The sequence below is a fragment of the Scyliorhinus canicula genome, chromosome 8, assembly GCF_902713615.1.
Source record: "Scyliorhinus canicula chromosome 8, sScyCan1.1, whole genome shotgun sequence".
Taxonomy (NCBI): Eukaryota; Metazoa; Chordata; class Chondrichthyes; order Carcharhiniformes; family Scyliorhinidae; genus Scyliorhinus; species Scyliorhinus canicula.
This window is the reverse complement of record NC_052153.1, coordinates 136,194,592-136,221,113: the sequence shown is the minus strand read 5'-3', so window position 1 is coordinate 136,221,113 and position 26,522 is coordinate 136,194,592. Positions and strand designations below refer to the sequence as shown.

The following is a 26,522-nucleotide window of genomic DNA, read 5'->3' as shown; positions in this document are numbered from 1 at the left end:
TCTGTGTTGCTGTCAGGACTGGAGTCGAGGGAGGACCTGGCTAGTGGAATCCCTCGGCTGCTTCCCGGATATGTCAGCGAAAGAAGGAAAGGTCATTTGCGCATGGCAGGGGCCTGAGAAACAGGGAGATATCACTCACAATTGTTGTCTGGTGGATGTTGCAGTCCTGAATTCTCACTTGGTTTACTGCCAGCGACCTCACCATCAGCACAGGGACGGTTTATGTCCACCCTGCTAGCTGGATGGCTCTGACCTCAAAGTTCATTTGTAACTTCTGTTCTGGCTTCCATTGAACCGTAGAAAATTTATAGCACAGAAGGAGGCCATTCGGGGCCCACCTTATCCGTGCCAGCCTGAGGATACCCAGGTGCCCTTTCTAATACCACCTTCCTGCACCCGGTCCACAGCCCTGTAGCTTACAGCACTTAAGGTGCAGATCAAGGTACCTCTTAAAAGAGTTTCCGATCTCTGCCTGCACCACCAACTAAGACAGTGAATTTCAAATTCCCACTACCCTCTGTATAAAAAGGTTCTTCTTCATGTCCCCTTTATACCTTCTGTCACTTTTGTCCCCTGGTTCTAGAATTCTCCACAAGGGTAACAATTCTATCCTGTCCATTCTATCTCTTCCACTCCTAATTTTGTTCACCTCAATTAAGTCACCCCTCAGTCTTGTTTATTCTCAGGAAAATAACCCCAACCTATGCAATCTCTCCTTGTAGCTTGTAGTTTTTGCCTCACCATTATTCTTAGAATTCCCCCTATCCCAAAAAGGGTCAATTTATTCTAGATGGTGAGCAGGGATTCTCACTCCCTGACTCCTATGCAGACATAGGCGGGTGCTATTCGGGTCAAACTAGTGTTTCAGGTTATCCCCCGGCATAACCCGTATCTTCATAGAAGAATTTTATTTACTTACTACTTAGTAACTTACACATGGGTCCAGCTTGCTAAGTGAAGTAAAGTAAACTTTCTAAAGAAAAAAATAATAACTATTCTTTCAGGTTATCAGTTTGAATTTAACTTTATTTTCAAGTTAAAAGAGAATAACTACTTTTACAGAAAGGTAAAAAAGATTTTTTCTTGTTCGGACCAGTTGCAGAATTTCAAGTCACTCTTGACAATCAGTTTTCTTTAACTTTTGGTCTTCTGCTCACTTCTCTGGGCTGCTCGGTCTTCAGATGCTGCTTGTCCCATCACCAAAGAAGATTCTCTGATTATCTGCTCATTTTTCCCAGTTTTTATAGCAATTTGGGGCCCCTTAACCTCCGCACCTGGGACCCTTCAGACTGCCTGCTTGACAGTTTGAAAGCTAAGTTTTATCGGTTTAGAAGCGTGGCGCTACTTTAACAGCGACAGCGCGGCTTCATCCTCACCAGCTCGCCATTCCTTACTGGAATTTTCTCGCTTTGCTTGACATGTAATTAATTTGTCTGTGTCTTAGTTAGCACTTGTTTGGATTTATGTCTTTTTTAATGAGTTTTCTTAGTTTCTGCCCGGTCATCTTTGGGTTAAGCTAATGTCATGTTAGGGTTATCCCCTCTGACTCTAACTTTATCTGCTTTGGCCATCTTCTAAAAGGTTTTTTTAAAAATAATTTTTATTAAGGTTTTCACAAAATATAAACAACAAAACAATATAAACAAAACAACCATGTTAAAAACCTAAGAACAACAACCACCCAACTACACGGCCTATTTCCCTACCGTTCTGCCAGGAAGTCCAGGAAAGGCTGCCACCGCCAAAAGAACCCCTGTACTGATCCCCTCAGGGCAAATTTCACCTTCTCCAATTTGATGAACCCCGCCATATCATTGATCCAGGCCTCCACGCTTGGGGGCCTCACATCCTTCCATTGAAGCAAGATCCTCCGCCGGGCTACTAAGGCCGCAAAGGCCAGAACACCAGCCTCTTTCACCTCCTGCACTCCCTGCTCCACTGCAAGCCCAAAAATTGCGAATCCCCAGCCTGGCTTGACTCTGGATCCCACCACCCTCGACACCGTCCTTGCTACCCCCTTCCAAAACTCCCCCAGCGCTGGGCGTGCCCAAAACATATGGGCGTGGTTCGCTGGGCTCCCCGAGCACCTAGCACAGCTGTCTTAGCCCCCGAAAAACCTTCTCATCCTCGTCCCAGTCATGTGGGCCCTAAGCAGCACCTTGAACTGTATGAGGCTAAGCCTCGCACATAAAGAGGAGGAATTCACCCTTTCCAGGGCATCCGCCCACGTCCCCTCCTCAATCTCCTCACCCAGCTCCTCTTCCCATTTACCCTTCAACTCCTCCACCGAGGCCTCGTAAACCTCCTGCATTACGCGGTATACGTCCGAAATCCTCCCTCCTCCAACCCACACCCCCGAGAGCACCTTGTCCTGTACCCCACGTGGGGGCAACAGAGGGAACCCCTCCACCTGCCGCCTGGCTAACACCCTAACCTGCATGTACCTAAACATGTTCCCCGGGGGGAGCCCAAACTTCCCCTCTAACTCCCCCAGGCTCGCGAACCTCCCATCCACAAACAGGTCCCTCAACCTCCTAATACCTACCCTGTGCCAGCCCAGAAATCCGCCATCGATGCTCCCTGGAACAAACCGGTGGTTCCCCCATATCGGGGACTCCATCGAGCCCCCCACCTCCCCCCTATGCCGTCTCCATTGCCCCCAAATTTTGAGGGTAGCCGCCACCACCGGGCTCGTGGTATACCTTGTTGGAGGGAGCGGCGACAACGCCGTTACCAGCGCCTCCAGGCTCGTGTCCACACAGGACGCCATCTCCATCCTCTTCCATGCTGCCCCTTCCCTGTCCATTACCCACTTACGCACCATCGCTGCGTTGACAGCCCAATAGTACCCACAGAGGTTGGGCAGCGCCAGCCCTCCCCCCCCCCCCCCCCCCTATCCCTGCCCCGCTCCAAGGACACCCTTCTCACCCTCAGAGTCCCATGCGCCCATACAAATCCCGTAATACTCCTGTTAACTCTCCTAAAAAAGGCCTTTGGGATAAGGATGGGAAGGCACTGGAACAGGAACAAAAACTTCGGGAGCACCGTCATCTTGACGGACTGCACCCTACCCGCCAGCGACAGCGGTAACATATCCCACCTTTAAAACTCCTCCTCCATTTGCTCCACCAACCTTGTGAGGTTGAGCTTATGCAGGGCCCCCCCAGCTCCTAGCCACCTGGACTCCCAGGTACCTAAAGCTCCTCCCTGCCTGCTTCAGTGGGAGCCTACCAATCCCCTCCTCCTGATCCCCCGGGTGCACCACGAACAGCTCGCTCTTACCCAGGTTGAGCTTATACCCAGAAAAGCTCCCAAATTCGCTGAGAATCTTCATCACCTCCGGCATTCCCCCCACTGGGTCCGCCACATACAGCAACAGGTCGTCCGCATAAAGCGACACTCGATGCTCCTCTCCACCCCGCACCAGGCCCCTCCAGTTCCCCAACTCCCTCAACGCCATGGCCAGGGGCTCAATTGCCAATGCAAAGAGCAAGGGGGACAGGAGACACCCCTGTCTCGTCCCCTGGTGCAGCTGAAAGTACTCCGACCTCTTCCTATTCGTGGCTACACTCGCCATCGGGGCCTCATAAAGCAACCTCACCCACTGGACAAACCCCTCCCCAAACCCAAACCTTTCCAACACCTCCCACAAATACCCCCACTCAACCCTATCAAAGGCCTTCTCCGCGTCTAATGCCACCACTATCTCCGCCTCCCCTTCCACAGCCGGCATCATAATGACATTCAGAAGCCTTCGTATGTTGGTATTCAACTGCCTTCCCTTTACAAACCCCATCTGGTCCTCGTGAATGACCCCCGGCACACAATCTTCTATCCTTGTAGCTAAGATCTTTGCCAACAGCTTGGCGTCTACATTTAGCAGGGAGATCGGCCTATATGACCCACACTGCAGAGGGTCCTTGTCCCGCTTAAGGATCAAGGAAATCAGCGCCCGTGACATAGTTGGGGGCAAAGCCCCCCCCTCCCTTGCATCGTTAAAGGTCCGAACCAACAGGGGGCCCAACAGTTCCGCATACATTTTATAAAACTCGGCCGGAAACCCATCCGGCCCCGGCGCCTTCCCTGACTGCATGCTCCCTACCCCTTTAACCAGCTCCTCCAGCTCAATCGGCGCCCCCAGTCCCTCCACCTGCCCCGCCTCCACATTCGGAAATCGCAGCTTGTCCAAGAAGCACCCCATTCCCCCCCCCCCCCCCCCCCCCCCCACCGGGGGTTCAGACCCGTACAATTCCCCATAAAAGTCCCTAAAGACCCCATTAACATCTACCCCGCTCCGCACCACCTTCCCATCTCTATCCTTCACTCCCCCAACCTCCCTGGCCGCGTCTCGCTTTCGGAGCTGGTGTGCCAGCATCCTACTCGCCTTCTCCCCGTATTCATACACCGCTCCCTGTGCCTTCCTCCACTGAGCTTCCGCCTTTCTGGTGGTCAGTAGATCAAACCTGGCCTGAAGGCTACGCCGCTCCCCCAGCAATCCCTCCTCCGGAGCCTCCGCATATCTCCTGCCCACCCTCACCATCTCCCCCACCAATCTCACTCTCTCCCTCTGCTCTCCCCTCTCCCTATGGGTTCGGATGGAAATCAACTCCCCTCTAATCACCACCTTCAATGCCTCCCAGACCATCCCCACTTGGACCTCCCTGTTATCGTTGGCCTCAAGGTACCTGTTGATACACCCCCGAACCCTCCCGGCCACCTCCTCGTCTGCCAGCAGCCCCACCTCCAAGCGCCAGAGTGGACGCTGGTCCCTCCTCCCCCAACCCTAGGTCCATCCAGTGCGGGGCATGATCCGAAATGGCTATGGCAGAGTATTCAGCATCCTCCACCCTCGAAACCAACCCCCTGCTCATGACAAAAAAAGCAATCCTGGAATAGGCCTTATGCACGTGGGAGAAAAACGAGTACTCCATGGCCCTTGACCTCGCAAACCTTCAGGGATCCATCCCTCCCATCTGATCTATAAACCCCCTCACACTGTCTGTGGAGCACCACCTTTGTCCGGTTGTACCCGGCCCTCCGCTTAGCCACCTCCGCACTCCAGTCCTGGTAGATCCGCACCACCGTGTTCTCCCACTTGCAGCTCCGCTCCTTCTTGGCCCACCGAAGCCCGCATTCCCGGTCAACGAACCGGTGGAACCGCACCAGCACCGCCCACGGCGGCTCATTCGGCTTGGGCCTCCTGGCCAGTATTCTGTGGGCCCCCTCCAGCTCCAGGGCCCCCTGGAAGTACCCAGCTGCCATCAGTGAGTTCAACAAAACAACCACATAGGCCGCCAGGTCCGACCCCTCCAGCCACTCCGTGAGGCCCAGGATCGTAAACTTTTCCGCCTTGACTGATTGTCCAGCTCCTCGAACCGCTCCTGCCACTTTTTAATGCAAAGCCTTGTGCATCTCCACCTTCCCCGCGAGGGCCGCGGCCTTATCCTCCCTTTTGGAGGCCTGCTGCTGCAGCTCCCAGATTGCGGCCCCCTGGGCTGTCTGAGTCTCCAGCAGCTTACCGGTGGTAGCCTTCAGCGACTCCAGCAGCTCCACCTTGAGCTCCTGGAAGCAGCGCCGAAGAGTCTCCTGCTGCTCCTGCGCCCACTGCCTCCACTCCTCGAGGGCTCCGCCAGCCGCCATTTTGTTTCCCTTCCCCCGCTTTTCCAGAGGCGCTGCCACCGCTTTTCTGCTCACCCCACTCCTGGTCCGGACCATATAACCCTGGGGATCTACTGCAGACCCCTTCCCACGTTGGGAATCGTCGAAAAAGCTCCGTTGGTGGCCCTGAAAAGAGCCCCAAAGTCCGTTTCTAGCGGGAGCTGCCGAACGTGCGGCTTAGCTCCGCATAGCCGCAACCGGAAGTCTTCTAAAAGGTTTTAATGTTAAAATTGTGTATGTTATAATGTAACCTTGTCACCTTCTAGTTTTCTTAATTTGTAAATCAGTTGTTTCACTTTATTATCAGTGCAGGCAACTTTTCACACTTAATAGTTGTTCCTTATCTTAAACTTTAGATTCTGGCTGTTTTTCTTAATTGTTCAATAAAATAATTTATTGCTTAAAGATTTGTGAAATACTGTTCCCTTTCCTATGCCTTTAAGAGTTTAAGTCTATCAAATGACTTTTCTAACTTGTAAATTAAAATGAAGCTCCTATCTATTTTCTTCCTTGTCTGTGAAGCTGTCTGCTTTCAAAACAGGCTTCTGCTGTTAACCACTTGTGGGACTTCTCCCTTTTATTAAAAGTCTCAGGCATTCTCAGTGTTACTTTCATGTTTCAAATGTCATGGGCGCGATTCTCCCAAAACGGGAGAAATCGTAAAGCTGGCGTCAAACCCGGGCGGGTTTGACGCCAGCGCGCCCCTTCCTGACCGGGAACCGATTCTGGTCCCCGGTCGGGGCTAGCAGCCCGACGCCGTAGGCTCCGGCATGACGGGCTTAACGAATATCGTTAAGCCCGCTTGCTGGAGTTAGCGCCGGCTGACGCGTCATATGACGTCAGCCGCGCATGCGCGGATTGGAAGACTCCAACCCGCGCATGCGCGGATGACGTCATCGCGTTTTTGCGCGAAACCCGCGCATGCACGGGCCGGGTTGCCCCTCAGCCGCCCCGCGAATGGATACTGCGGGGCGGCGGAAGGAGAAAGAGTGCGCGGGCATCGGGCCCATGGCACCCTTGGCACGGCCGTGGTACTGCCGTGCCAATCGGTGCCATGGTTATGAAAAGCGAGTTTGTGACGCCGTTTTTACGAACGGCCAGACCAGGTGTGTTTGCCGTTCGTAAAAACGGCGTAAAGGGCTGGGACTTCGGCCCATCGAACAGCTGTGAATCGCTGCCGGCTGTAAAAAAATGGCGGCAGCGATTCGGGTCGGGAGTTGGGCGGGGGGCGGGGGAGAATAGCGGGAGGGCGGGAAAAATGTCGGGAAGGCCCTCCCGCTATTCTCCGACCCGTCGTGGGGGTCGGAGAATTTCGCCCCATATTCTTCCTATTTTTCACAACAAGCTACACTTATCTAGCCCTGGCAACATTCTTGTAAATCTCCTCTACACTCTCTCCACAACAATTACGACCTTGTCGTAATGTGGTGACCAGAACTCCACACAATACTCCAGTTGTTGCCTCTCCAGTGTTTTATACAATTTCAGTAAGAAGTCTTACAACACCAGGTTAAAGTCCAACAGGTTTGTTTCAAACACGAGCTTTCGGAGCACGGCTCCTTCTTCAGCCGTGCTCCGAAAGCTCGTGTTTGAAACAAACCTGTTGGACTTTAACCTGGTGTTGTAAGACTTCTTACTGTGCTCACCCCAGTCCAACGCCGGCATCTCCACATCATGGTTATACAATTTCAACATTACATACTTACTTTTATATTCCATACCTCTGCCATGAAGGAGAGCATTCCATATGCTTTCTTTACAACCTTGTATACTTGAACTGCTGCCTTTAGGGACCTGTACACTTGTACGCCAAGATCTCTCACTTCATCTACCCTTCTTAATATATTTTGATTTATTGTTTGTCCTTCCCAAATGCATGACCTCACATTTCTCTGTTAAATTCCATCTGCCTCTTCTTGCCCATTCCACCAACTCATCTGTACCATTTTGGAAATTCTTGCTATCCTCTACACTGTCCACCACTCAGCCAATCTTTGTGTCATCTGCAAATTTCCCAATCATGTCACCCAGGTTCACGTCCAAATCATTAATATATAACACAAACAGTAGGGGCCCCAGCATCGAGCCCTGTGGAACATCACTTGAAACAACTTTTCAAATTTGAGGGCCGCCATCGATCATTACTCTTTTGTTTCCTGTCACTAAGTCAACATTTTATCGAGTTTGCCACATTGCCCTTTATTCCATGGGCTTTTACTTTTTTGTCCAATTGTCAAATGTCTTGTTAAAATCCTTGTACATAACATCCACTGCACTACTTTCATCGACCCTTTTTGTCACTTCCTCAAAGAATTCAATCAAATTTGTAAGGCAAGACCGTATTTGAGGAAAAGAATAAGAAATTCAATAATGGAAATCTGACTGAAATTAATATGAACTGATCTGAGGAAAGGCACTGATGAAAAATGGTGTGGCCAATCTCCTGAAAGCTGCGGAGAGGTCAAGGGGGATGATACATCATGTTCACACCACAAATGTCATTTGCCACTTTGGTTAGGGTTATGATATGACAGGGATGGAATACTTGTTGGAAGACGCTCCAATGTGGTGTTACAGGATGGAGGTTTACATAGTGGAAATTGGATTTATATTGTAGCCTCTAAAAATAAAACAGTAAACATTACATAACTCCTAGGTCAGGCCCAGATTAGTTTTAGTTCAAGATGTTGAGCAAATATTAGTGCAGCTCTCGCTCCTATGCTGATTACACAGTTCTTTATCAAGTTTGGAAGTAGCAACTATCCAGTACCTGATCAAATATACAGAGATGCAACTTGTTATCCGGGGTCTCAATTGTATGTCTGGGTATGTAACCATTTTCTACATGTTGCAGTTTCAAAAAATATTTTCAAATGTTGGATGCCAATTGTATGGAAATTTATCTGATTGTCAGAGAATCACAGAGGGTTACAGCACAGAAGGAGGCCAATTGGCCCATTGTATCTATGCTGGCTCTCTGAAGGAGCGATTTACTTTGTGTCATTCCCCGGCCTTCTCTCCTTAGCTCTGAATGTTCTTCTTTTTCAGATAATAATCCAGTCCCTTCTTAAACACCTTAATTGAATCTGCCTCCAGTACACTCTCAGGCAGTGCACTCCAGCTCCCAATCACTCGCTGCATGAAATTGTGTATTCTCATGTCGCCATTGCTTCTTTTGCTAATTACCTTAAATCTGTGCCCACCAATGGGAACAGATTTTTCCCAACTATTTAAACCCCTCATGATTTTGAGTATTTCCTCTCCTCCAAGAAAAATAGCCCCAACTTCTCCAATCTATCTACCCAACTTAAGTTCCTCATCCCTGGAACCATTTTTGTGGATCTTTTCTTCCCTTGTAGCCATCTAAGAAGGCCACGTGCAGAGGACCATGGGAATTATGGCCAACCCAGCACTCAGACAGATACACAGCCTATGTGTATCTAAAACACAGGTAACCAGACCTGACCGAAACCCCCCGCACGTTTACATTTCAATGGCCCATTTTCCCAGGACAATAGAACTCCAATCAAGCAACCAGTACAGCCACAGCCTGATCGGCGGCACTCCCTTGCTCAGAAAGCACAACTGCCAAGGTCAATTATCACTAAAGACCCGCCCATCTACCAAGGCACCCTTCCATTTATTGGCCGAAATTGTGCTAATGATTTCCCAGGGTTCAGTACCATTTGTAACTCATTAGGCTGGGACTAATAAGTGGAAAGTAATATTCATGCCACAGAACCTCCAGACATTGACTACCTCTGACAAGAGAAATTCTAACCATGTCCCCATGACATTTAACGGCACTAGCATTTCTGAATCCCCCACTCTCTACTATTAATGGGGTTACCATTTCCAGAAATTTAACTGGGCCAGCCACATAAATATTGTGCCTACAATGATGGGTCAAAACCTGGGAATTCTGTAGCAAGCGGCTGACTTCTGAACTCCCTGAAGCCTGTCCAACATCTACAGCATCTAAGTGAACAGTATGATGGAATAGTCCATTTGCCTGGATGAGTGCAGTTCCAATCACACTCCAGAATCTTAACACCATTCAGCATAAAGCAGCTTGCTTTATTGACACCCCATTCATCATCTTAAAGTATCACTTGTTCCACCACTAGTGCACTGTGGCAGTAGTGTGTAGCACATACAAAATGCACTACAGCTCCACGCCAATGCTCCTTCACCAATATCTTCCAACCTGTAACTTCTACCACCTAGAAGAGCAAGGGTAGCAAACACTTGGGAACACTATCTCTTGTAAGTTCTTCTCAAAGTTGCACACCATCCTGACCTGGAAATATGTTGTCTTCATTGTGCCGCTGAGTAAGATTTCTGGATGATACCTCCAAAGTGTCTAAGGTATCATTGCAGTGCAAGTACTGTGTTTAAACACTTTCACACAAGCAGGTAAAAAGCAGCTGTGAGCAAGAGCAGAAGTAGACTTTTTGGTCCCTTCAACCTTCCCCACCATGCAATGAGATCATGGCTGATCCGAATGTTGCCTTAACTCTGCTTCTCTGCCTGTCCCCCGTAATACTTGGCTCTGTTGTCAATCTAAAATTTGTCTAACTCGGTCTTGAATATAGTCAATGACCCAGCCACTACTGCTCTCTGTGCAAGAAAATTCTAAGCACAAAGACTTTTTGAGATAGAAAATGGGTGACCAAAAGACAGAGCAAGAGTAGGAAGGAAGTGCAGGTGTCTCCTGCGGTCATCTCTCTGCAAAACAGATATACGCTTTGGATACTGTTGAGTGAGAGGGCTCACCAAGGGAAGGCAGCTGCAGCAAGGTTCATGGCACCGTGGCTGGCTCTGCTACGCAGCAGGGCAGGAAGAAAAATGGCAGGGCTATAGTGATAGGGGACTCAATCGTAATGGGAATGGACAGGCGGTTCTGTGGATGCAATCGAGACTCCAGGATGGTATGTTGCCTCACTGGTGCAAGGATCAAGGATGTCTCGGAGTGGCTACATGACATTCTGGGGGAGGAGGGTGAACAGCCAGCTGTACTACCTCAAAGGTAGTAATCTCAGGATTGCTACCAGTGCCACGAGCTAGTCAGAGTAGGAATGTCAGGATAGATAGGATGAATGCGTGGCTCGAGAGATGGTGCAAGAGGGAGGGATTCAAATTCCTGGGGCATTGGGACCGGTTCTGTTGGAGGTGGGACCAGTACAAACCGGACGGTCTGCACTTGGGCAGGACTGGAACCAATGTGTTTTCTAGAGCTGTTGGGGAGGGTTTAAACTAATGTGGCAGGGGGATGGGAACCGATGCAGGAAGTTGGAAGGTAGTAAAACAGGGACAGAAGCAAAAGGAAGTAAGGGGAAGAGTGCAAGGCAGAGAAGACATAGTCAAAAATCTAAAAGGGCGACAGTACAAGGTACAGTGACTGAGGGGAGCTCAGTGAATAGGCCCAGTAATAACAAAAGGAATAAAACTGGAGATGTTAAGATTCAAAACAGAGGTAAAAAAACCAACATAAGTGTACTTTACCTGAATGCTCGTAGTATTTGGAATAAAGTAAATGAGTTGATGGCACAAATCATCGTAAATGACTATGATTTAGTGGCCATTACTGAAACATGGTTAAAGGATGGTCACGACTGGGAGTTAAATATCCGAGGGTATCAAACTATTCGGAAGGACAGAGTGGATGGTAAGGGAGGTGGTGTTGCTCTGTTATTTAAGGATGACATCCGGGCAATAGTAAGGGATGACATCGGTGCTATGGAGGATAAGGTTGAATCCATTTGGGTGGAAATCAGGAATAGTAAGGCGAAAAAGTCACTGATAGGAGTAGTCTATCGGCCACCAAATAGTAACGATATGGTGGGGCAGGCAATAAACAAAGAAATAGAAATAGAAATAGAACAGTACAGCACAGAACAGGCCCTTCGGCCCTCGATGTTGTGCCGAGCAATGATCACCCTACTTAAACCCACGTAACCCATATACCCGTAACCCAACAATCCCCCCATTAACCTTACACTACGGGCAATTTAGCATGGCCAATCCACCTAACCCGCACATCTTTGGACTGTGGGAGGAAACCGGAGCACCCGGTGGAAACCCACGCACACACAGGGAGGACGTGCAGACTCCACACAGACAGTGACCCAGCCGGGAATCGAACCTGGGACCCTGGAGCTGTGAAGCATTGATGCTAACCACCATGCTACCGTGAGGCCCTGATGCATGTAGAAATGGTACAGCAGTTATCATGGGGGATTTTAATCTACATGTTGATTGGTTTAACCAGGTCGGTCAAGGCAACCTTGAGGAGGAGTTTATAGAATGTATCCGCGATAGTTTCCTAGAACAGTATGTAATGGAACCTACGAGGGAACAAGCGGTCCTAGATCTTGTCCTGTGTAATGAGACAGGATTGATTCATGATCTCATAGTTAGGGATCCTCTCGGAAGGAGCGATCACAATATGGTGGAATTTAAAATACAGATGGAGGGTGAGAAAGTAAAATCAAATACTAGTGTTTTGTGTTTAAACAAAGGAGATTACAAGGGGATGAGAGAAGAACTAGCTAAGGTAGACTGGGAGCTAAGACTTTATGGTGGAACAGTTGAGGAACAGTGGAGAACCTTCCAAGCGATTTTTCACAGTGCTCAGCAAAGGTTTATACCAACAAAAAGGAAGGACGGAAGAAAGAGGGAAAATCGACCGTGGCTATCTAAGGAAATAAGGGAGAGTATCAAATTGAAGGAAAAAGCATATAAAGTGGCAAAGATTGCTGGGAGATTAGAGGACTGGGAAATCTTTAGGGGGCAACAGAAAGCTACTAAAAAAGCTATAAAGAAGAGTAAGATAGAGTATGAGAGTAAACTTGCTCAGAATATAAAAACAGACAGTAAAAGTTTTTACAAATATATAAGACAAAAAAGAGTGGCTAAGGTAAATATTGGTCCTTTAGAGGATGAGAAGGGAGTTTTAATAATGGGAAATGAGGAAATGGCTGAGGAACTGAACAGGTTTTTTGGGTCGGTCTTCACAGTGGAAGACACAAATAACATGCCAGCGACTGATAGAAATGAGGCTATGACAGGTGAGGACCTTGAGAGGATTGTTATCACTAAGGAGGGAGCGATGGGCAAGCTAATGGGGCTAAAGGTAGACAAGTCTCCTGGCCCTGATGGAATGCATCCCAGAGTGCTAAAAGAGATGGCTAGGGAAATTGCAGATGCACTAGTGATAATTTACCGAAATTCACTAGACTCTGGGGTGGTCCCGGTGGATTGGAAATTAGCAAACGTGACGCCACTGTTTAAAAAAGGAGGTAGGCAGAAAGCAGGAAATTATAGGCCAGTGAGCTTAACTTCGGTAATAGGGAAGATGCTGGAATCTATCATTAAGGAAGAAATTGCGAGGCATCTGGATAGAAATTGTCCCATTGGGCAGACGCAGCATGGGTTCGTAAAAGGCAGGTCATGCCCAACTAATTTAGTGGAATTTTTTGAGGACATTACCAGTGCAGTACATAACGGGGAGCCGATGGATGTGGTATATCTGGATTTCCAGAAAGCCTTTGACAAGGTGCCACACAAAAGGTTGCTGCATAAGATAAAGATGCATGGCATTAAGGGTAAAGTAGTAGCATGGATAGAGGATTGGTTAATTAATAGAAAGCAAAGAGTTGGGATAAATGGGTGTTTCTCTGGTTGGCAATCAGTAGCTAGTGGTGTCCCTCAGGGATCCGTGTTGGGCCCACAATTGTTCACAATTTACATAGATGATTTGGAGTTGGGGACCAAGGGCAATGTGTCCAAGTTTGCAGATGACACTAAGATGAGTGGTAAAGCGAAAAGTGCAGAGGATACTGGAAGTCTGCAGAGGGATTTGGATAGGTTAAGTGAATGGGCTAGGGTCTGGCAGATGGAATACAATGTTGACAAATGTGAGGTTATCCATTTTGGTAGGAATAACAGCAAACGGGATTATTATTTAAACGATAAAATATTAAAGCATGCCGCTGTTCAGAGAGACTTGGGTGTGCTAGTGCATGAGTCACAGAAGGTTGGTTTACAAGTGCAACAGGTGATTAAGAAGGCAAATGGAATTTTGTCCTTCATTGCTAGAGGGATGGAGTTTAAGACTAGGGAGGTTATGTTGCAATTGTATAAGGTGTTAGTGCGGCCACACCTGGAGTATTGTGTTCAGTTTTGGTCTCCGTACTTGAGAAAGGACGAACTGGCGCTGGAGGGTGTGCAGAGGAGATTCACTAGGTTAATCCCAGAGCTGAAGGGGCTGGATTATGAGGAGAGGTTGAGTAGACTGGGACTGTACTCGTTGGAATTTAGAAGGATGAGGGGGGATCTTATAGAAACATTTAAAATTATGAAGGGAATAGATAGGATAGATGTGGGCAGGTTGTTTCCACTGGCGGGTGACAGCAGAACTAGGGGACATAGCCTCAAAATAAGGGGAAGTAGATTTAGGACTGAGTTTAGGAGGAACTTCTTCACCCAAAGGGATGTGAATCTATGGAATTCCTTGCCCAGTGAAGCAGTTGAGGCTCCTTCATTACATGTTTTTAAGGTAAAGATAGATAGTTTTTTGAAGAATAAAGGGATTAAGGGTTATGGTGTTCGGGCCGGAAAGTGGAGCTGAGTCCACAAAAGATCAGCCATGATCTAATTGAATGGCGGAGCAGGCTCGAGGGGCCAGATGGCCTACTCCTGCTCCTAGTTCTTATGTTCTTATGTTCTTATGTAAGATTTCTGTAGTGTGCAAGATTTCGAAATTTTAAAATGCTAATGTAATTTTGAGTTAAACATGCTTTAGTTGTCTCGCTAACTCAACCCATAAGAAGCCTAGTAAAGATGCCAGTGAGCACCCCTGTAACAATTCCTCAATGCTGAATTCACTCATTGTAAATCCCACCCACAATTCCTGGTCAGGAACAGTCTGGTCGGGTCCTTTACCTGTAATATTTAAATGAACCCTCAGACATAGTAAAGAGAAAAATGATGGGAAACTGGGAGCAAAGACTTAGTGTTGGAGCACCAATGTTAAATGTGTCAAGTTCTGGCCATCAGGCTGCATTTGAATATTTATTTTGTGCCCACAACATAGCCTATCTATTCAAATGTGGCCTGATTGCGAAATTAGCTTAAGCCTCAGGTCAGCTTAGATCACTGTGTGCAGCGCTTGCTCCAATGAGCTGCCATTTTGGTCAACTTTCTTGCCTTAATTCTTGAAATTGTTTCAAAATTGGGTGAGTGAAATTCCGGCATCTTCCTTTGGTGTCATTTGTATAACCATATTGTTCACTAGAAATTTTGATCATTCCAGAATGAACTAACTGTCTTTGAGTAGAAAAATGTAAAATAACAATCTGTATTTTAATAAAATTACGGCTATGTTATTCATTTCAGTATTTTGTGAGCAAAGAAATAAAGAAAAAACAAAGGTGTGGGGTTTGGGGTGCATACTGTGCTGTTTCAATGTAACAGCGTGCATCCTTTTTCTATCGGGTTCCCTGACTGGAAGCGAGCCTTGTTGACTCCCCGCTGTGTGGAGAATTCTGCAGAGGAAGCCAGCCACCTGCCAGGAGGAGATAGAGAACCTGGAGCTTGGGCAGTGGAATGTGGGGAGGAGGGGTAGGGTGATTGCTGATCCTGGGGGTGTGGGGAGGGGTTGAATGGGATCTGACCCCTGATCTCAGAAGGTAGTGGTTCATTGACAGGTAGTGAAGAAAGCAAGCTCTGAGGCAGTCATACGGACTCGGAACGTTAAATATATTTCTGCCAGACCTGCGCAGTTTATCCTCTTTTTCTGTTTTTATTTCAGATTTCCAGTATCTACAATATTTTGCTTTTAAGAAAGCAAGTTTACTGGGCTAGGAATAAAGATTCCTGCTCCTTCTGACCCACAAGTGGTGCTGTAAAGGCTCTAGCATTTTCCAAAAAGTAGCCATCACCGTGAGAAAGATAGGCCTAGCAAATTATTCCTCAACAAATCTTGATGGCACAAAGTATTGTTGGAGAACTGGCGAAGAACCTCTAATTATCACAGGGGAGAACTGATGAAATCAATTATCCTTAAGTAGTCACTGATGGGCCTTCCTCGCTATTGAGGTCCCAAGGGCAGAAGTCCCACCTGCCAAGAGCAGCCAGTCAATCAGAGGTCTGCAGCACATCATTGCTGCCAGTGGAAGCTGTGGCTGCAGGCAGCACTGCACCCACCAGAAGCCTAGGATCATTGGTTGGCTGCTGCTCTAAATGTGAGTGAAGGCAGGAGGGGTTTTGGAAGCAGAGGGAGGGGGTGGCTTTCAGAAGTCAATCCTGTGCCCAATACTGGGTTCCTTGATAGGGCAAAGAGCACCTGACAGCAAGGGACCACTGCCCCAGTCCCTTACCCTGGAGGCTGCCGCCAAAGCTGACAGGGTTGGCTGAGCGGCCATCTGAGAGCACAGGAAAGCCGTGCGGCGGTCCCCATTTTATCCATGACCACCGGGTGATGGGCTCAGGGATGATGGGTGTCAATGGCCTTTTTAATGAGCCGGGTTGATATCCCACCCAACCCTGCCGCCAGTGGACTGGGATTCATCATAATTTTTGGCCCTCCCACTTCAACGTGGGCACATTTTGCTGCCGCCGGGAGACTGATGCTGGATCTCTCCCATGATTAATTGGGCCTGGCCACCATGTTTCCCTCTGAAAAGGTCTGCCTTAACCTTATCCCAGTGTTCTGGTTCAGTGAACTCACTATGCTGCCTTAACTTAGCTGACTCATTCCAACTTTGCTTGTTATTCAAACATATCTCTCCAACTGGGTACCAGCATTTGTACCAGCTTCTTTCATTTGAAAACAGAAACATTACCTCAGATTGAACTGTGGAAAGGTGAATGTTGGTCTAAACTGATCACATTAACTAAATTTGTTTTTTTGGTTTCTCCGCGATATCTACCCTAGCATTTAGAATTCTGGTCAGCACACTGACTGTAACTTTTCTTTCCCAATTCTACAGGGGCAAAACAGTTCTTGATACCTGCCAGTACCTCACTATTAAATCATATCACTGGTACTCCCAACAAATTAATGGACACAGATTTGTAGGGAAGAATGGTGATTCATTGCAAATTCCTGAGCGGCTTTTGGAAGTTCCTCCTACATCCTCGCTTACAACGGCAGATGAAAGCTGTCAACATGTGCAATTCACAGAGTACAGCAGCCAACAATGGTTTCAAACCAGTGTAAAAGGAATTGCACTCAACAATAAAGTAGGACCAATGTGCTCTGAAAATGTTTATTTAAAAATAGTTATACATAAAATTATCGATGACCTAGAATTAAATGAACAAATAGAAATCATGGGAATGAAATTGATGGTATTGAAAACGTCTGATAAATATTCTTCAGTTGAACAGAGGAATCTTAGTTGTCTTTTGGTTTGGAAAGGAAGTGAAGTTGGTACACAAATAGATTTCTGGTCAGACTTGACATCTTTGTTTTTCAATGAATCAGTAAAGTTCCATTTGTGTCCTTTAGCCTGAATGAGAAACAAAAATCATAAAATTCAATAAATAATTGGTTGTATTAATAACTTGCAGATAAAGAAGGTTTTGAAGCCAATTTCACAAATAACTGAAACATGCTTGGTGACAGTTTCTGAGTGTCGTTAGTTGATAATGTGAACAGAGTTTTATTTCATTGTTGAACTGGCATTACTTTCAGATGAGTTCATTTGAGCATTATTCTGTGGTGCACCTTTTTCTCAGGTGCTGAATTTTACCACCCCTCAAGGGGCAGGCTGAGAAGCAGGGAGAAACATCAAATGGCAAGGGAAAATCAGGCAGTGTTGTAATGTCTGGCATCTTCCTTTGGCATGGTAGCACAGTGGTTAGCACTGTTGCTTCACAACGCTAGGGACTTGGGTTCGATTCCCGGCTTGGGTCATTGTCTGTGAGGAGTTTGCACGTTCTACCCATGTCTGCGTGGGTTTCCTCCGGATGCTCCGGTTTCCTCCCACAGGTCCTGAAAGACGTGCATGTTAGTTGATTTGGACATTCTGCATTCTCCCTCAGTGTACTCAAACAGGCACCCTAATGTGGCGACTAGGGGACTTTCACAGTAACTTCATTGTAGTGTTAATGTAAGCCTACTTGTGACACAAATACAGATTATTATTATTATTATTTTAACAATGACTGGAGAATGGAGGACTCCACTCTCGCCCAGAGTCTAATTGAGTCAATTAAGTGACCTTTTAAGGGCCTGTTCCTGCTGCCGCTGATATTTTACAACTCTGGCAGCCTTACCTGCATGATTGGGAGAGGTTCCTCCTATCAAACACTCTGTGGCCCATAGGGGGAAGCCCATCCAGCGGAAATGGTTGCCTCAATGCAACTCACTTCTGCCCTCACTGATCTCTCCCCACTCTCTCCTATGTGACTGGACCCTGCACCCCCAAACCCTTTTGGTCCTGCTCTCAGAACATCCTCTCTGCTAGATGCAGCCCCAGCAGTGGCCACTACTACCTGTTGTGCTGCTGAGTAGCCAGCCCTCCAATTGGTTAACAGCACTTGGGAGGTGGGTTCTTGTCCTTTAAAGGAACAGGAATGCAATCAGCAACTAATTAGTTGCTAGGTGGCTGAAAAATGCACCTGTAGGTCCAACACTTGGCGTCAAGGTTCCTGCCGTAGTGAAAGAATTACATCCTGTATTTCTAATATTACCCAATGTTATATTTGATAAGATTTGCAAAGTGATTTGATTTGATTTTGTTCAAATAAAAAGGATTATTTAAAGTTGTTTTAAATAATGCTGTCATTATAGTAATCCTAAGAATTGACTATTTCTCTTCTTCATTTCTGCTGCATCCTAGATATTTTCTGCAAGCCTAAAAGATCGTGGTTCACGGCCTCTTGTGGATAAGAATGAAATAATATATCAAATTCACACTCTGGACAGTCGCATTGTTCCACACAGATCTGCATGTCTTCTGTGGAACCAAGCAGCTGAAAGGTGCAATTATTGATTCTGCATGTTGTTTAACGAGTATTATTGTAATTAAATGCAAAAGGTAGAGGAATAAATATTTAGCTGTTATATTGCACTTCAGAAAAAAATAGTTTCAGTCACGTTCCTACAAACATCAATCTGAATATGTTAAAAGGGTCATAAATTAGTTTGGGACTCAGTCATGCTGAGTCCCAGCTTTTTATTGAACCTTTTGGAATAGTTTGCAAGGAATGGGAACCAAAGGTTGTCACCAGTTGCGGGGGTGGGGTTTGAAGACTGTGAACGTTGGGGGTCCTGCTTCCTCAGTGCAGTATATCAAGGGTAGAAGTGGGACTGATTTCAATGGACTGAAAATCAGATGTGTTCAATTGTATGTGGACAATCCATTCCACCAGATTATTGTTCATGTGATGAAGACAAGAAACCATGTATGTACTTTTGTGGTCATTAACTTTTGAATAATTAGATCTGATATTTGCAGTTGAATTATCCACATATGGGAGTTGAAATTGTCAGTGAGATCCCTGTGACAAACATGTTAGATAGTTTTTATCTGAGAATATTCCAAATGATTTCTTGCTGAATATTGACTGAAAACATATGTAAAATAATAAGTATAATATATGCATGACTTACTTAAGCAGTATGTGTCTTTCGCAAGCAAACTGGAGTCCTAATGACGTTAGATTCCAGATTGTAATTTTAAAGGCTCCGTTCAGTTATACTGATATTCCAATTGGGAAATTATTTTACATAGAGCTGGTGAGTGCTCCTCTTGAGACCTGCCTAATTTTGTGATTGTACATATAAAAAAGCACTTTGCTCGGAGAGAATCAAAGTGCACATGGTCTGTTCACTGATTACCAATTCCAGAAGGGAGCAATACTCTAACGGAGAGCAGGATGCGCACTATATTCTTTTAGCCCTGTCTCCAACTACTGCTAACTTCTGACCTCTGATTCAAGGCATGGAACCAGTCAGTTTAATTTTGCATGTGTGGTTTTAAATGTGAAGTGTGGTAGTATGACTAGGGGTATTGCGGTACCTAGGAGTGTGAGCTGCCATTGGTGCAGAGGCTCACTGCCCATTGACCCAAGTATTGTGTCCTCTGTATTCTCATTGGTCGAGAGGAAGGTAGCTCCGCCTACGAGGCGGGGTATAAGAACCCGTGTACCCCAGCAGCCAGGTAATTTCTGTACTCCTGCTGCTGGGCACACTTCTTGCTGATTAAAGCCTTCGCTTCGGACTATTCCTTTGTTTCGTGTCCATTGATTGATTGATGAAGATAATTAGAAATATATAAATACCAGATTTCTACATTGTATGATAAATGGCTGCTCACATGTTGCTAGAGGAATGCCATATCCACCAGAAACGCTTGTCAGAATTCCATCCATCAAAGTTAGTGTGCAGAGGGTAACAGAATGCCAGCCATCATTTTCTGAGATTCACTCTTGATGGGAAAGGCGTAAGAGGGATTTTAATCCTCCCATGATGTTTGGGAGAGGGTTAAATTGACAAATTTTAAAAACCCGACTGCAGTATCCTCTGCAAAAGCAACTACTTCTGTTTTAACCCAGTCGGTTTTTGGGGCATTCAAGTGACCCACTCTAGAGAGGAAGGTCAGTCATTATACTCGTTCCCAAAATGTTGACAGTCATTCACATTTAATCCTGGCAAAATGGTTTTCCAAGAGTTTGGAGAATTTGATAGCGAAAAGGGGGAAAGAGCAGTGGATCCCAGCAGGTGATTGCTTTTCATAGCACCACTGTGTTCCAGGAGGAGCAGGTTTGCTTTCCCAGGTCACACAGGCAAACTCGCTGGAATGATTAGTAGACTGCCTCCCAAATTCCAGTCTGACTACAACATTGGGTAGGAAGCAGTTTGCAGGACTTCCACATTCCTGGCATTTCTGCCCCCCCCCCGCCCCGCACAGACACACACACACACGCCATTGCTCCTTCTGCTCTTCCCCTTAAATTTGGGGGCTTTTGCACCATTGCTCGCATGCAGAGAATTCATCTTCTCTATTTCTCACAATGTCCATATTGTTCACTCATATGTTTACTTTGGAAAATTAGTGTTAGTAAGGGTCAAAATATTACATGAATAGTCTTACCCCCTCATTAATCCTAAAGATTGGCTTGTCGTATCTGTTGGAGAAGCCTGCCACTGAACAGCTAAAGCCATACCTGAAACAAGCAAATCAGGATCGAATTATGTAGTTAGAAACCTGATTGTGATTTTGAGGAAGATATGGGTGGAGCTTGCAGCACTGTGATTTTGAGGAAGATATGGGTGGAGCTTGCAGCACTGTGATTTTGAGGAAGATATGGGTGGAGCTTGCAGCACTGTAATTTTGAGGAAGATATGGGTGGAGCTTGCGGCACTGTGATTTTGAGGAAGATATGGGTGGAGCTTGCGGCACTGTGATTTTGAGGAAGATATGGGTGGAGCTTGCGGTTCTGTGATTTTGAGGAAGATATGGGTGGAGCTTGCAGCACTGATTTTGAGGAAGATATGGGTGGAGCTTGCAGCACTGTGATTTTGAGGAAGATATGGGTGGAGCTTGCGGCACTGTGATTTTGAGGAAGATATGGGTGGAGCTTGCGGCACTGTGATTTTGAGGAAGATATGGGTGGAGCTTGCGGTTCTGTGATTTTGAGGAAGATATGGGTGGAGCTTGCAACAGGTCCACAGCAGACGCCATCTCCATGGCCCTGCACTCTACCCTGGCGCTCTACCTAGATAACAAAGACACCTATGTCAGACTCCTACTTATCGACTACAGCTCAGCCTTCAACACCATAATTCCTACGAAACTTATCTCCAAACTCCGTGGCCTTGGCCTCGGCTCCTCCCTCTGCGACTGGATCCTGAACTTTCTAACCCACAGGCCACAATCAGTAAAGATAGGCAACAACACCTCCTCCACGATCATCCTCAACACTGGTGCCCCACAATGCTGTGTCCTCAGCCCCCTACTATATTCCTTATACACCCATGACTGTGCGGCCAAATTCCCCTCCAACTCAATTTTCAAATTTGCTGATGACACCACCGTAGTGGGTCGGATTTCAAACAATGACGAGACAGAGTATAGGAATGAGATAGAGAATCTTGTGAACTGGTGCAACGACAATAATCTCTCCCTCAATGGCAACAAAACAAAGGACATTGTCATCGACTTCAGGAAGCGTAGTGGAGAAGATGCCCCTGTCTACATCAATGGGAACGAAGTAGAAAGGATCGAGAGCTTCAAGTTTTTAGCTGTCCAGATCACCAACAACCTGTCCTGGTCGCCCCATGCTGACACTATAGTTAAGAAAGCCCACCAACGACTCTACGTTCTCAGAAGACTAAGGAAATTTGGCATGTCAGCTACGACTCTCACCAACTTCTACAGATGCACCATAGAAAGCATTCTTTCTGGTTGTATCACAGCTTGATATGGAGCCTGCTCTGCCCAAGACCGTAGGAAACTACAAAAGGTTTTGAATGTAGCCCAGTCCACCACGCAAACCAGCCTCCCATCCATTAACTCTATCTATAATTCCTGCTGCCTCGGAAAGGCAGCCAGCATATTTAAGGACCCCACGCATCCTGGACATACTCTCTTCCAACTTCTTCCGTCAAGAAAAAGATATCAAAGTTTGAGGTCACGTGCCAACCGAATCAAGAACAGCTTCTTCCCTGCTGCCATCAGACTTTTGAATGGACCTACCTCGTATTAAGTTGATATTTTTTTCTACACTTTACTATAACTGTAACATTATATTCTGCAGTCTCTCCTTCCTTCCCTATGTGCGTGCAAGAAACAATACTTCTCATTGTATACTAATGCATGTGACAATAATAAATCAAATCAAATCAAAATGGTCTGCTGCTTTCCCAACCCCAGCCCAAATATCTATCCAAGCACCTACCTTCAGGTCTCTGCCAGCATGCCAACATTTAATGGGCGGAATTCTCTGCAAGGCCCGATGCCGTCGTGAAACCTGGAGAGGTTCACGACGGCGTCGGAAGCCTCACCCGGCCCCCTATTCTCCCCTACCCGGGGGGGATAGGCGGGCCGTACCGGGTAACTCTGCGGCCAGGCCTTGTCCCTGGCTTCAAGGCCCAGCGCGCCAAGAATGACACCGCGGCGCCTGATGACGTCAGCCGCGCATGCGCGGGTTGGACAGCTCAAATCCGCGCATGCTCGGTTGCCTAAATCACTAGCTTTTAAAGCAGACCAAGGCAGGCCAGCAGCATGGTTCAATTCCCGTCACCAGAATGTGGTGACTAGGGACTTTTCACAGTAACTTCATTTGAAGCCTACTTGTGACAATAAACGATTTTCATTTCATTTCATTTTCATTTTCATTTGCGCCCCACAAGATGTGGCGGCTTGATCTTGCGGGGTGGCGGAGGGGAAAGAGTGCGTCCCCTTGAGACGCCGGCCCGATGATCAGTGGGCACCGATCGCGGGCCAGTCCCCTCCCGAGCACGTTCGTGGTGATCGATCCCCGATGAAAAACGGCGGCCCGCGTTTCTCCGAGCGGTGTGTCGGAAAACCGGACATGCCATTTGGGGGGAGGAGGGGTGAGAGAATAGCGGGAGGTGCGGGAACGGACCTCCCGCTATTCTCCCACCCATCGTGGATGCGGAGAATCGTGGCCAATATTCCTGATGTTGAAGAGTGACAAGCAGCATCAGATTGCTTGTTTGTTGCTGTGGTTTGATTGCAAAACTTTAAAAAAGGCCAGGGCCTCAAAATTGTAAGTGCCTCTCCACCACTAGAATAGGTGACCCAATCAGCATGCTCTGCTGCCCAAAATTCAAAATTGACCCCAGCACGCACACTTCATGCTAAATGAAATGAAATGAAAATGAAAATCGCTTATTGTCACGAGTAGGCTTCAATGAAGTTACTGTGAAAAGCCCCTAGTCGCCAAATTCCGGCGCCTGTCCAGGGAGGCTGGTACAGGAATCGAACCGTGCTACTGGCCTGCTTGGTCTGCTTTAAACGCCAGCGATTTAGCCTGGTGAGCTAAATCAGCCCCTAGTTGAATAGCATGGGTTTGAGCCGATTTGTCATTTGTTACTTTCTTCTTGTTTACTGATGGTTCAGAGTTTCACCCACCAAGAATGCATATTGGGAAATGGTGTTGCACACAGTCCATGACTGAGTGAAAATTGTAGGCTGCAGACATGAATATTTGGATAAAGTCGAAGTGGAGCTGATGCTTCCTCTTGTGGGGCATTCTAAAACGAGAGGTCATGACCTTAGAATAAGAGGTAGTAAATTTAAAACAAATTTGAGGAAAAACTACTTCTTCCAAAGGATTGTAAATCTGTGGAATTCACTACCCAGAGTGCGGTGGATGCAGGGACAGTGAGTAAATTTGAGGAGTTAGTCATAATTTTAATTGGTAATGGGTCGAAGGGTTATGGTGAACAGGCAGATCAGTGGAGTTGAGGCCAGGATGGGATCAGCCATGATGACATTGAGGGTATTAGGCTCGGGAGGTTGAATTGCCTTCTCCCGCTCCTAGGTCACGTGTTCTCGCAAGGAGATGGTCTGTATCGTTGTAGGTAGCAGATGAGGAACATATCAGCCATGATAGAATGGCGGAGCGGACTCGATAGGCTGAACGGCCTAATTCTGCTCCTATATCTTATGAACTTATGAACGTCTCTGGTAAGCACTCTCAGATGAGTAAGTTTGTCTTTTGTTTCAGTTATTGGCTGGGAGAAGGTAACTTTAACAACACCCACCAATTGAGAAATTTATACAATCAGATCAGTTTCTCAATTTCACTCGATCAAAATTATTCTTCAGAAGTCCATCATTATGATTAAGAATTTTGAAGCCAAGTTTTGGGCACACATCTGTGGGTAGAATTTATTTTTTTGCCCAAAGTGGAATGCACAGTTTTTCCCTCAGTGTAGGTACGAACACAGCCAGAGTGAAGACTGCTGCCAATACTGTCGCATCCAAAGGCTAGGAGACACGTGGCATCCAACTGACTAGGAAGAAATTTTATTTTTAATTTCAATTAATTTTTACATTTGAGATGCCAATGTCTTCCTAAGAATCTTTTATTCTACATTTCTTTCAATAGTTGGCTCTCGGACAACCAATTCTGTCGAGTGGTTGAAGATACCAGTAACTACGTAGAGTGTGCCTGCTCACACTTGTCCATCTACACAGCTTCTGCCCAAACTGACAGTCTTTCCTTATACAATGAAGCCTTCTTTGCAGCTGCATTTATTTGCATTTCAGGTATGTGGCAATGAAAATATAATTTGAAAAACACATGATCATATTGCATAAGATTGCTGTTGATTGGTTAGTGAAGAAAGAACAGAGTTACCCTTCCAAAACTTGAAGGATATAAGGTCAAATTTTATTCATCTCCCTTGGTGTTTATTTCTGGTGCTACTATTTGAAGTGCTGTAATTGCTGATCTTCATCTTACCCAAAAATCAGCCATAATGAAATGGCTCAAAGCAAATTTTGTGAGTAAATATCTATTTTCTAAAATTTCTCCCTTCATGGTCTTGGTTTAAATGTCAGCTTGAATCAATTCAAGAGCTTCAACTTTAATGAAACTTGATTTGTTAATTTCCACAAACTTGTTTGTCTCCAGGGCATTATGTATAGCCACTGAGAAGCATCCAGTTCAATTTGAGAAAAATCACGGGGCAGTCATAGCAGGCCAAATTTCCCCACTGGTGATAAGGATACAAATCCTTACTTCACCTGATAGTTAAACTTAACTTTCTGGTTGTGATTCATCAAATTTTGGAGAAGTTACCAGTTGGGCAGTGATGTCAGTCTTTACTTGGATATCAGAAGCATGCCTGCCTGGCAGCTGCCACAATGGCTTTGTTTTCCATTCCATTCCATGAGCACTCTGTCCAAAGGCAGGCCCTTGGCTCATTGTCTGCTGCTGTTCATCCTGAGCCATTTTGTTTGGCATTTATTAAAATGGTGGATTACCATTGCTTCCTATTCTCAGGAGCAGGCCAAGAAGAGAGGTCCCAAGTCTACCTCAGCCAGATTGGGACTCATATCCCTGCTATTGGCATTATTCTGTAATTATTCTGGCTTGTTCTCCTTCCTCATGTCACCTGAGGAAGGAGCAGTGCTCTGAAAGCTAGTGTTTGAAACAAACCTGTTGGATTTTAACCTGGTGTTGTAAGACTTCTTACTGTGCTCACTCCAGTCCAACGCCAGTATCTCCATATCATGGTATTATTCTGAACCACGCGCTAGCCACCTAGCTAACTGGTACCATGCCTTCATTTTAAGACACTCTTTTATGCTAAATAATATGATAATACCACAAATCCCATTTTTAAAAATCATTATCAATGTAGTCCACATCGTTTCACATGGAAGTAGAGTTTTCAGCACAGAAATAGGTGGTTTGGTCCAACTGGTCCCTGTGGCCTTTATGTTTCATAGCCAATCCTACTTCCTCTCGACCTATTAAACTGGTATCTATGATGGCTGAGGGTGGAAATAAACAATGTTACTCAAGGAGTGCTGCACTGTCAGGAGCGCCGTCATTCAGATGAATTAAACCAATACCCCATCTGGACTCCCAGGTGAATGTAATCAGCACTACTCCATGCTGAATATCATTTAGAAGAAGCACTGAGGATAGCATGAATGCATTCTGGCTGGGGTACTACAATGAACATCAGCAAGACTGGCTTGTTAGGACCAGTCCTCACCGAACTGACCATTTCCAGAAGGACATGCTTGTCATACTAGGCCTCCAGCTGTTGCTGAGAGAACCAGTGTTAGGCAAACAGTTATTCAACCTCATCTGCATCAATCTCAGATGATTGACAGTACTGGTAGGAGTGACTACTGAACAAT

The 26,522-nt window shown here is 46.3% G+C and overlaps 1 protein-coding gene and 1 long non-coding RNA gene across 8 annotated transcripts in view; one reads left to right on the top strand and one right to left on the bottom strand.

Moving 5' to 3' along the window:
* The window catches only part of adgrv1 (adhesion G protein-coupled receptor V1), an 838,553-nt gene that overhangs the window by 473,565 nt on the left and 338,466 nt on the right, over positions 1-26,522 (top strand). For all 7 annotated transcript variants that reach the window (XR_005461637.1, XM_038805279.1, XM_038805282.1 and 4 more), the window contains 3 exons: positions 16,653-16,905; positions 18,510-18,649; positions 24,754-24,914. Coding sequence is in view for 6 of the 7 variants with exons in the window: in XM_038805279.1 (XP_038661207.1) it covers positions 16,653-16,905; positions 18,510-18,649; positions 24,754-24,914 (554 nt within the window). In the remaining variant the exon portion in view is untranslated. The remainder of the gene's footprint in view (positions 1-16,652; positions 16,906-18,509; positions 18,650-24,753; positions 24,915-26,522) is intronic.
* Positions 16,907-26,522, bottom strand: part of LOC119970523 — a 64,604-nt gene continuing 54,988 nt past the window's right edge. Inside the window, exon 3 of the long non-coding RNA XR_005461639.1 lies at positions 16,907-17,174. This is a non-coding gene — a long non-coding RNA (uncharacterized LOC119970523). The remainder of the gene's footprint in view (positions 17,175-26,522) is intronic.